This window comes from Monodelphis domestica, chromosome 2, assembly GCF_027887165.1.
Source record: "Monodelphis domestica isolate mMonDom1 chromosome 2, mMonDom1.pri, whole genome shotgun sequence".
NCBI classification, from domain to species: Eukaryota; Metazoa; Chordata; class Mammalia; order Didelphimorphia; family Didelphidae; genus Monodelphis; species Monodelphis domestica.
The window spans coordinates 522,270,565-522,281,321 of NC_077228.1; the positions used below are offsets into that span (position 1 = coordinate 522,270,565).

At 55.4% G+C, this 10,757-nt stretch overlaps 2 protein-coding genes across 6 annotated transcripts; one reads left to right on the plus strand and one right to left on the minus strand.

Annotated features, from left to right (window-relative positions):
- Positions 1–212: 212 nt before the first annotated feature.
- Positions 213–2,985, plus strand: LOC103095229 (translation initiation factor IF-2-like). 5 transcript variants are annotated; one of them, XR_008916861.1, is made up of 3 exons: positions 213–348; positions 957–1,184; positions 2,266–2,985. XR_008916861.1 is itself a non-coding variant. In XM_056819766.1 (3 exons), exons 1-3 carry the CDS (start codon positions 352–354, stop codon positions 2,311–2,313), a joined length of 681 nt encoding a protein of 226 aa, XP_056675744.1. In that variant the 3' UTR covers positions 2,314–2,985. The 5 variants fall into 5 exon arrangements, 3 of the variants coding, with proteins under 3 accessions (XP_056675744.1, XP_056675743.1, XP_007486070.3); XM_056819766.1 differs by lacking the exon at positions 213–348 and adding an exon at positions 352–756; XM_056819765.1 differs by lacking the exon at positions 213–348 and adding an exon at positions 352–756 and having other exon boundaries at positions 2,712–2,985.
- Positions 345–10,448, minus strand: VPS37D (VPS37D subunit of ESCRT-I). The gene is made up of 4 exons (XM_056819767.1): positions 10,254–10,448; positions 5,561–5,732; positions 3,639–3,721; positions 345–2,349 (listed from the first exon to the last, which is right to left on the minus strand). The coding sequence occupies exons 1-4, from the start codon at positions 10,392–10,394 to the stop codon at positions 1,942–1,944; spliced, it is 804 nt and encodes a 267-aa protein (XP_056675745.1). The 5' UTR covers positions 10,395–10,448; the 3' UTR covers positions 345–1,941.
- Between the last annotated feature and the right edge of the window lie 309 nt (positions 10,449–10,757).

Here is a 10,757-nt window from a genome sequence, read left to right on the forward strand (position 1 = left end):
AGGAGGCTGACGCGGGGCCCCCAGACTCAATGACCTGCCGCCCCGCTGGAGGCCCCCTAGGAGGCTTGGCCTCAGAAGGAATGTCCCTGGACCCCCGCTGGGGAAAGAAGCCAGGCTGAAGAGTCAGAAGACCCGAATTCAAATCTCGCCTTTGAGGAATCGTTTCCCTCAGGGTCTCCCGTCCTCCTCGGCCAAAATAAGAGGCTAGACTCGAACTCGGGGGCGCTTCACCCCTCTGGCCGCGGGCCATCTGGCGGCCTGGCCAAGCCCTGCAGACAGAGCCCTGTCCGCGTTCCGAAATGCCCCGAATCAGAGGCTTATAAAGGAGACCAACTACATCCACATCAAGTTATGCCAAAAATGTTTTTTAATTCACAGTTGGGCATGGTGGGGCCTGCCTATGGTGCCTGCTACTGGGGGCGCCAGGCTGGCAGCAGATGGGCAGAGCTGCGGGCAGCCAGGCTGATCTGGGGTCTGCTCTACGGTTGGCCACCAGGTGGTCCGAGGTCCGGTCCAACGAGCAGTCCCTGCGCTCCCAGCCCAGGAGACCCCGTCTCCAAAAACCCCAAAGCAAGCGCACAGGCCCGGGCGAGGAACCGTGCAGCGGGCGAGTCGTCCGTCCTTTTCCGCTCTCACGGGCGACGGGGGGGCTTCCCACGAGCAGGAGCCCCGTCTAGGGACCCTCCGTCTTCAGTGGCCTCTTCCGGGCCGCTGCTGAGGCGGGAAGGGGCCCGCCTTACAGACCAACGAGAGCCAGTAAGAGTGCCGTGAAGAATGCCGGATTTGGACATCAGGGGGTCTGAGTTCAAATCCCAGCTCTGCCACTTACCACCCGGGTGACCCTGGACAAGTCACTTCACCTCGGTCGCTCTCAGTTTCCTCATCTGTAAAATAAGGGGGGTTGGACTAGATGCTCTCGCGGGTGTCGTCCGGCTCTAACACTCTGAATCCTACAGGGTCTCCCCACGTGGCCAAAGACCGGAACAGAAGGTGGTCAGTGTGGGAGGAGATGCGGTCAGCCTGGAAGCAATCCAGGAAAACCAGCCCCAAGGGAGCAGGGGGTGAAGTCCGGGGCCGGCGGGGCCAAGACCAGGCTGGCATGCACACCCTCTCGGTTGTCTTTCCAACTGGGCAAGCAGCGCACACAACAAAGACTTTATTGCCTGGCGGGCTTCGTGGCAGAGGTAGGACTCGGAGGATGGGCAGGAGAGAGATGGAGAGGCACGGAGGAGGGGGAAGGGCAGTGCAAGCAGAGAAGTGGGGATGAGCTGGGCGTGCAGTGGTCCCTCCTCCTCTTCATCACCACCTCTGCGGAGGGGCCTGGCGGGCGGGGCACAGACAAGGGCCGAGCGCAGAAGCCCCTCCCCCATGCCAGGACGCCCTCACCCCTTCATGCCTGGAGGGTCCGGAAGTGTTTATGGGAGGAGGGGGGCGGCGGGGGTCCCGAGGCCCACCTGGCAGCCACGACCATGGAACCAGGGCATGGAGGGAAGGAAGAGGCCAGGGAGAAATCTGAGGATGTCTCCAGCCGCCTTGGCATCGTGCCCGGCAAGAGGCCCCTTCCCAGGTTACTGGTGGATCATGGAAAACGCCCCCACCCCCACCCTGCCAGCCTAGCTGTGGGAATGCTGCCTTCTTGGGGCACGGGAAAAGCAAGCTCTGGCCAGCCCGGACACCCTCCCCCCACCCCAGCCAGGGAGAGAGAAAGAGCAGAGTTCCCTCAAAGCTAGGGGGCGAAGCCCCCTGCCCCCACCCCTACCCACTGTCTCATCTTCCTGGAGACCCTTGTCCTGGGCTCTGCCTCCAGGGGCAGGGACCTTGCTGAAGTCCTGGGGGAAGGGAGCCTGCCCCTCCAACACCTCACTCCTCAAGGATGGTGGTGGTAGGAGCCTGGTACAAGTCTGTCTGGGGGCCCTCCTGGAGGGGGCCGTGTCCTAAGCCCTACCGATGGGGGGGTTCAGACTGCGGGGGCCGGGGGCTCAGCAACGAGGCCTGGCCAAGTAGGCGCAGGGGGGAGCCCTGGACCAGGGGAGGGGCAGGGCGGGAGTCCAGAGGCGGGAGGTTTCGGGGTGCTGCCGGCAGGCCCCTGGCCACCCCTGAGGGCAGCAGAGCCGCTGTAGCAGGGGCCAAGGCATAGCGCAGCTGGAAAAGTTTGGTGGGTGCTGCAGTGGGAGGGGGTGGGGGTGGAGGGGGTGGGGTGGGGGGCTGGGGCCGCTCCTGCTTGAGCAGCAGCTCCTGAAGCTTCTCGGCCTGGGTCCGACGAAGGTGGGCCAGAGCTCGGCCCCGCTGGAAGGCGGGCAGGAAGGCCTCTAGACTCTGCTCCCCAAGCAGCAGCTGTTCCATCTGCTCCTGAGGTGCAAGAGAAGAAGAGAGAGCTTTGCGTGACAGGAGAAGGAGGATGAGGAATCCAGGGACGAAAGCAAGGGAGGGACAAAGCCTGGAGACCTCAGCCCTGACACAGGGCCTGCCTGCGGCACGCCCTCCGTCACTGGGGCCCTCCTGCCCACTTGCTAAAGCGTGGGGTTGGCAGACAGGCAGGACACCGGGGTTCCGGTCCCAATCTCTTGGGCACTCGCTTAACCTCGGCAGCTGTTCTCTAAAAGGAGGGGACTGGCCAAGGCTGTCTTCGGGGTTCCATGATGAGACTCCCCGGCAGAAGGGCACGCAACTGCTAAATGCTGACTTGCCAGGGCTAACTGTCAATGTTGCAGCCATCTAGCGATTGGAGAGATGACTGGAGTCATCAAAGAGGGCTCCAGAGAGGAGACGAGCCTTGAAGGATTGGAAGAATTTGGACAAGGAGAAAGAGGAAGGAAGAGAGGGCAGGATGGAGAAGAGCCAGACCAAAAGGATGGGTCATTGGGAATGAGTAGTATGCCCTGGGGGGGGGGTCTCCCTCCCTTTCCCCTCTTTCCTAGGACCCACTAAAGAATGAAACAAATTGTAATACGTGAACAAAATAAAGAATGGCATCCTGAGAAATGACTAGAGAGGATTTCAGAGAAGCATGGGACAACTTATCAGAAGTGATTCAGAAGGACCAGCTAGGTGGCTCAGTGAATAGAGAGCCAAGCCTGAAGATGGGGGGTGGGGGTGGCGCATGGGGGTCCTGGGTTCAAATCTAACCTCACATATTTGTGACCCTGGGAAAGTCACTTAACTCTGATGGCCTACCTCTTACTGCTCTTCTGCCTTGGAACCCATATTAGTATCAATTCTAAGTCAGAAGAGAAGGGTTTAAAAAGAAGTGATTCAGAGGGAAGGAAAGAGAATCAGTAAAACAATACACACAATAGCTAGAACAACCTAAACCAAAAGTCCATAAAATGAAACATTGCTGAACATAGCATTGCTGTAAAGCCCAAGCTAGGCCCAGAAGAAGAGCTTAGAGAAGCGCGTCTCCCCACTCTTACCACCTACCCTGTCAGACAGGACCAAGAGGGTTTAATTTTGATACCCTCCTCCCCCCCCAACCCCGTTTTGTTTCCATCTTCATTAGGAGGGATGACTCTGCTGGCAGGGGAGGAGGAAGGAGATATTTGGAAATAGATGTGATGTCAGAGTGAAAGAGATCAGGACAAACAGGAGAAATGTTCAAATGACAACCAAAAGCAGAGCCATCCCTCTCCGCTCCTCACCTCGGCCTCCTGCTCGGCTTCCTCCAGTTCTGCCCGGAGCCCGTTCAGGGCACACTGTGGGTTCCAGCGTTGCACATTCACCTCTGGGGACCACAGGGACAAAATGAAACTAGCCCCCTTCCTTCTCCTGGGGGAACTGAGGCCCAGGACTCCAATCTTCCTAGAATCACAGCATCTTGCCTAGTGGGCAGTTAAGGACCCCAGAGCACACAAAGCTCCGGGCTTGAAGTCAGAAAGACCTGAGTTCAAATCCTGTCTCTGACACTTACTAGCTTTGTGTCCCTAGGCAAGTCCCCTCCTCTTTGTTGGCCTCAGTTTCCTCATCTGTAAAATGGTGTTGATAACAGCCCCTATCTCCTAGAGTTGTTGTGAAAATCAAATGAGATAATAATTGCTAAGTGTTTAGCACATTGTCTGGCACCTACTAAGTGCTACATAAATGTTAGCTGTTATTATTATTATGTATTTCTTTGACTTTGCAAACCCTTCCCCTAATAAGAAAGGGGCAGCTAGGTGGCTCAATGGATTGGGCACCAGGGCTAGAGACCAACGGTCCTGGGTTCAAATGTGACCTCAGACACTTCCCAGCTGTGTGACCCTAGACAAGTCATTTAACCACATTGCCTCGCCCTTTTACCCCCCCCTTCTGCCTTGGAGCCAATACACAGTATTAATTCAAAGATGGGATGGAAGGGTTTTTAAATTAAAAATAAATGTCAGGAAACAAATGTCTAGTTTGTAAGTTAGGGCTAGGAATGAGACTGGGGCCTGGGATTTAACTTGTTTAGGAAACTCCTAAATATATAAAGTCCCTCTACCAATTCTGGGCAGCACCTCCTCTGAACCTAATAGTCTCAGAGGCCTGCCTAGGACACCTACAGGTGAAGAGACTTGGGCAGGGTCACACAGCCAAGCAGGTCAGAGATAGGACTTTAATTCAGGTCTTCCTGGCTGTAAGACCTATGTGATAGCACCCTGCCTCTGGTTTAAGTTAAGGAATGGGGGACTGGATGCGGTTTAGTGGCTTGATTTGGGGATTTTGAGGTGTTGAAGAGCCAGTGCTGGGGATCTGAGTGACTTCATTCACAACGCCCTTCCCTTTGGGGATGCCTTTCCTCAACTCCTCAACTTCCCCTTTGGACCTAGGCCAAGAAGAAGAAAAGGAAAAGCCAAGGCCCAGGGATCCCTCCCACTCACTTCTCAGGGCCCTTCTCACTAGCCCTAAGACATGCAGGCTCCCCCATGAAGTCCTGCCCCCATAGTGTGCCAGGCCTGGAGTCTGGAGGACAGGACGGGGGTTCCTCAGACACTTTCTGGCTGTACGACCTTCAGTAAGTCACTTAACTCTGATTGTATAGCCCTTGCCTTTCTGTCTTAGAATTCTTACTAAGTCAGAAAGTAATGGAAATAAAGAGAGAGGGGTGAGAGAGAGAGAGAGAAGGAGGGAGGGAGAGAGAGAAGGAAAAAGAAAAAGAAAGAAAGAGAAAGGAAGGAAGGAAGGAAGGAAGGAAGGAAGGAAGGAAGGAAGGAAGGAAGGAAGGAAGGAAGGAAGGAAGGAAGGAAGGAAGGAAGGAAGGAAGGAAGGAAGGAAGGAAGGAAGGAAGGAAAGAAGGAAGGAAGGAAGGAAGGAAGGAAGGAAGGAAGGAAGGAAGGAAGGAAGGAAGGAAGGAAGGAAGGAAGATTATTTTCCACCATATTCTGCCTAACTCCTCAGGGCCCTGTTCTATGCTTTCTAAAATGACACCAAGTTAATGCAAGTTGTTCACATATGTTCACAGACCAAGCCTCCACCTTCATTGTCTGATCCATCAATGAATGACTTTAACAGGACAAAGGGGGGATGCCTCTGATGGCCAGCAGTGGGGATCTTTGGGAGAGGCAGGCTTGGGACTTCTCCTCAGACAGGGGTGACCAGCACTTACCCAGCCTCTGCTGCTTGTCCCAGCAGCTCTCCACCAGCTCCCGAAGTTCTTGGTACTTGATGGCCAAAGCAGCTTTCCCCATCTCCAGCCGAGGCCGCAGGGCCAGGTTCTCCTTGGCCAGAGTGTAATTGGAAGCCAGACATGCCTCCCGCTCCAGCTGAAGGCCTTGGAACTAGGGAAAGAGAAACGATCTGTCCATCCATCCCTTTGTGCATCCATCCATCCCCCCTTTTATTAAGTATCCCTCTCTTGTGTGCCCAGGCCCATTCTCTACCACACTTCAGGGAGGTCAGAGTCCCGGCCCTCCAAAGGCTTCCATTCTATGTCAAGAAACAAAGTCAGCCATCCCTATGGTGCACCCCTGGGTGCCAACAGCCAATAATATTCTCATTTTGCTTCTGCCATTATATGATATTAGTCCAAAAACCTTTAGTAGGTGTTTACTAAGTGCCAGACACAGGGCTAGGCACTAGGGACGCAGAGTGTGGTATATGGGGGAAGGCATCAATGGAGTTTGGGGCTAAAGGACTTCCTTTTTTTTTTCTAAAGCCTTCCCTTCTGACCCAGTAACAACTCTAAGATAGAAGGACAAGGATTAGGTAAACAGGGTTAAGTGACCTGCCAAGGAAGGAGGGAAAGAGGGAAGGAGGCAAGGAAGGGAGGGAGGGAAGAAGCGAGGAAGGAGGGAAAAGTTAGGAAGTATCTAAGGTCATATTTGAACCCAGAACCTCCTGTCTCCAGGCCAGGTTTTCAAACCACTGAACCACCTAGCTGACTGAAAAGCCGTGTGACTTCAGACAAATTACCACACCTGTCTCAGTCCCAGGTTCTTTCTCTAAAATGAAAGGACTGGACTAGAAGGCCTCTTGAGGTCCCTTCCAGTTCTGCAAGTTCCTCTTCCTATGAGTTAGAAAACCCCAGGGGCAGCTGGGTGGCTCAGTGGACTAGAGAGAGGAGGTCCTGGGTTCAAATCTAGCCCCTGATATTTCCTAGCTGTGTGACCTTGGGCAAGTCACTTCACCCCCATTGCCTAGCCCTTACTGCTCTTCTGTCTTGGAACGATTCCAAGACAGAAGGTAAGGGGTTAAAAAAAAAAGAAAGAAAACCCCACACAACCCTAGTTTAGTTTCACCTGCCAGTTTTGGGGCACCCCGACTCTTTGGGGAAAGGGGGAGCCCTCCCTAGAAGGGCTGGGCGCTGACAGATGGTGAGGATTTGGATGGGTAACCACTGAGCCTCTTCCTACTCTGTCTGTCTCCAATAAGAGTCAGATCACTAGACCCCAGGCAGGATGGCAGTCAGCACCAAGGAGAGCTTAGAAGCCCCAGAAGCTCAGGGCAGAATCCAACATCCAGGACTCCCCCAAGATCACCCGGCTGGCTGCTCAGCATCCCTTTGGTCTAGAACCCGAGCTCCCAGGTCAAGGATCTTTCCTCTGTACCAGGAAGAAGAGGCCCCACAGTAAAGCCATTCAAATTCACTCAGTCAATGAAATCCAGCGGATTCCTTAAGTTCTATGAGCAGGACACTGTTCTCAGAGGCTTTTCAAAATAGCTGCTTTGGAAGACACAAGCCCGCAGTGATGAAAAGTTCAACTACAAAGCAAACATGGGGCAAGTGGAGACCGAGTGCCAGGAAACTGGGCAAAGGCAAAGTCCACGTCCAGTGAGAGCCCTCTGTTGTACACTTCTCTCCAGTGGAGCAACTCTCGAAGAAGGGAACAGATTTTAGTTTGCCCCTGGCAAGTCGCTTCACCCTTTCTGCCTCAGTTTCCTCATCAGTCAAATGAGCTGGAGAAGGAAATGACAAACTACCCCAGGGTCTAGGCAAGAAAACCCCAAACGGGGTCACAAAGTAGGGTATGAGTGAAAGAGGATTCAGCACCAGCAGCAGCAGCGAGGAATGATAAGCCCAATTACTTGTTTGGGGTTTTTTGTTTGTTTTATTTATGCCCTTTGTATTTGCACTGGACTCATTTCCAAAGCTGGGACTTCCTTTGTAAGGAAGACAGTGACAGGAAATCACTACCAACAGCAAGGGCTGGGTATGCCATATTTCATACCCAGAGACCCCAGCCTGGGCAACGAAACGATCATAGGATTGGAGCCACAAGAGGCTCTCGGCTCTGGTTCATCTAGTCAAGCCTCTTCATTTTACAAATGAGGAAACTGAGTCCTAGAGAAATAATCACTGCCTCAGACACATCCTAGCTGGGTGACCCTGGGCAAGTCACTTGCCCCCATTGCCTAGTCTTACCTCTCTTCTAACTTGGAACCAATACCCAGTATTAACTCCAAGATGGAAGGTGAGGATTTATGTAAAAAAAAAATAATCACTGGATTTTGAACATAAATCCTCCTCAAATCCAGGAACAGAAGGAGATGGATGCCTCCAATCACTGACAGTGAGACACCTTTTCAAGGATACCTACCTAGATGTTTACTCATGCTTGGACAGTCACCCCCTACCTTCTAGAATTGTTTTAATTTTAAAAAATACACCCTTATCTTCTGTCTTGGAATCAATACTAAGAATTGGTTCCGGGGGCACCTGGGTAGCTCAGTGTACTGAGAGCCAGCCCTAGAGATGGGAGGTCCTAGGTTCAAGTCTGGCCTCAGACACTTCCCAGCTGTGTGACCCTGGGCAAGTCACTTGACCCCCATTGCCTAGCCCTTATCACCACTCTTCTGCCTTGGAGCCAATACACAGTATTGACTCCAAGACGGAAGGTAAGGGTTTAAAAAAAAAAATTGGTTCCAAGGCATAAGAGCAGTGAGGGCTAAACAATTGGGATTAAGTGACTTGCCCAGGGTCACACAGCTAAGAAGTGTCTGGTCAGATTTTAATCCAGAATTTACTTCTCATCTCCAGATCTGGCTCTCTATCCAATGAACCACCTTCTTTCACTCAAGTGTTTGTATATCCACTCAGTGCCTACATCTACTCTCCTTTTTCTGTCTCCATACATAAGGGGACAGCATGATATCACAGAAAGAAGCTCTGAGGTCAGAAGATCTGGGTTCAAATCCCACCCCCATGCTCATTTCCTGTGTGTTATTGAGCAAACCACTTTTCCCTTGGCCTCAATTTTCTTATCTATAAAATGGGGGAATTGGACTCGGTTTCCATTCTAGACTAGATATATCTACCTCTCTTCTCTCAACCCCTTAATTACAACCACTTAGTTCTATAAGATTTGCAGAGTTTTTTCTCTCAGTTACCCAGTGTGATCTAGGTAGCTCCCTGTTACAAAAAGGGAAACTGAGTTTCAGTGACTCGCCCTAGATGGCATTATCAAAGTGGCAGACCTGGATAGAGCTGGGCTCATTCTCCTAGAGGAGACCCCCGCTCCCCCTTTCAGCTAGCCTCTGCCCTGCTAGGACAAAATGCTTGAACTTTATGGCTTCTCCGAACTACATACTCTGTTCCCCATCGAATGCACACACCCCCTTCCCATCAGTCCCCTGCAGACTTCATGACTCCTTCTGAACCCCTCCATGAAGAGCAGCTATGGGCAGGAGGTTCCTTCTGCCCTGCCCCCCCCCCCACTCCTGCCCTCTTTAGGCTACATGCACACACCTCTCTCTCTCTCTCCAGCTTTCCCCTGAAACACATACCTGTCTGTCTCCTACAGGCACGACCCCCTCCCATTCTGGCTGGTAGAGTACACCCTCCCTCCCCTTCTATCCCTGGGGAATGCCCCCACCCTGCCCTTCTAAGTCTACAGACAGCCGGAAGCCCCTTCCCCTAGAGAATGCCCTCTCTGAGCAGCACCGAGCCCCCCTCTCGCCCCTACAGAGGAGCTGTGCCCTTCAGTCTCTCCCCAGATTCTGGACATCCTCCTCCTCCTCCTCTCCTGCACAGCACACACCCTCCCCTCTGTCCCCCCTGGACTGGATCTTCTGTGAACCCTAGAAAGAGCACATGCCTTGGCTCCACCCAGCCCCTTCTCTTGTAGCCCCCTCCCCGAGCACAGGGCCACTTTCCCTCCAGTCCTCTAGAGGATATGCCCTCCCTTTGCCCCCTGAAGAAGCGCCCCCTCCTCCTAGAGAAGACACACACCTCTCCGTCTGTCCTCTAGAAGACATCCTCTCCCCTCGGTCCCCTTCAGAATGCACACCCACCACCCCTCCCCTTCTGCGCCCCAGAGTACACACCGCTTCCCCCCGGGGCCCCCTACAGACCTCCTCCCCCACACACACACCCCTTCTCTGTCCTCTATAGGGCATGCCCACCCCTTCCGTGCACTGCCTTATGGACAGCACTCTCGCCCCTCCCCTTCTGTCACCTACAGAATGCCCCCCCACCCCTCCCGTCCAGTCCCTCCAGACTCTTGGGGCCTTCCCGTTCGGCCCCCCCCCAAGTGCTCAGCCGCCCCTCCCCCGGGCCAGGAGAGCCTGGATGCACACCTGTCCTCTCCCCTCGGCCTGGGAGCCCCGACTAGGCGCGGCCACACCGCTCCACCGCCCCTCTTGGGGTCCCCCCAGACCACAGCGCCTCCTTTCTCAACGCCCCCTCCCCCAACACCGAGCTCCGGCCTGGCCCCAGCCCCGAGGGGAGGGGGGGACCCCCGGCAGGGGCAGGTCCCAGGGCGCCTCCATCCCCGCCCCGGGCCCAGAGGCGGAGCAGGGCGGGGCGGGGCGGGGCCGGCCGCGTCTACACGGCCCGCCCCGTCTACACCGCTCCTACCTACCTTCCTGCTGAGCCGTACGATCCGGTCCAGCTTGGGCTCGTCCTGCAGCAGGTCCCGGAGCTGGCCCGTGCTGAGGATCCCGAAGCGACCCCCGGGGCTCCCGGGGTCCGGCCCCGCGCGCACCGCCCGGGCCCGGTACATGCCTCCACCGCCACCGCCGCCGCCGCCGCTGCCGCCGCCGCCGCCGCCGCCGCCCCCAGGCCCGGCCCCGGCTCCGCTCGGCCCCGGCCCCTCCGGCTCCGGCTCTGGGATCGGCCGCGGGATCGGCCGCAGCCCAGGCTGGCCGCCAGAGGGGTGCTGGCCGCCGCTCTTAAAGGAGCCGCCGCCCCGGCCGCCCCGACCCTGGGGGCCCAGGCGCCCCCAGCCCCAGCCCCCAGCCTTGGAGGCCCGGCCGGGGCTCGGCAGCATCGCCTCTGCCGGGCGAGCGGCATCCAGCCCCGAGGCCGGCTCACAGCCTTCCGGACTCAGGCAATCAAGCCCCTGTCCTGGGGACTGGAAGGGAAA

Bases quoted from the DNA above. Each gene is read 5' to 3' on its own strand.
- LOC103095229 (XM_007486008.3), top strand. From the start codon at position 352: ATGCCAAAAATGTTTTTTAATTCACAGTTGGGCATGGTGGGGCCTGCC. The intron at 757-956 runs GTAAGAGTGCCG...TGAATCCTACAG, and splicing joins TTACAGACCAACGAGAGCCA to GGTCTCCCCACGTGGCCAAA.
- VPS37D (XM_056819767.1), bottom strand. From the start codon at position 10,394: ATGTACCGGGCCCGGGCGGTGCGCGCGGGGCCGGACCCCGGGAGCCCC. The intron at 5,733-10,253 runs GTAGGTAGGAGC...CTCTTTCCCTAG, and splicing joins TCGTACGGCTCAGCAGGAAG to TTCCAAGGCCTTCAGCTGGA. The intron at 2,350-3,638 runs GTGAGGAGCGGA...CTTGCACCTCAG, and splicing joins AAGCCGAGCAGGAGGCCGAG to GAGCAGATGGAACAGCTGCT.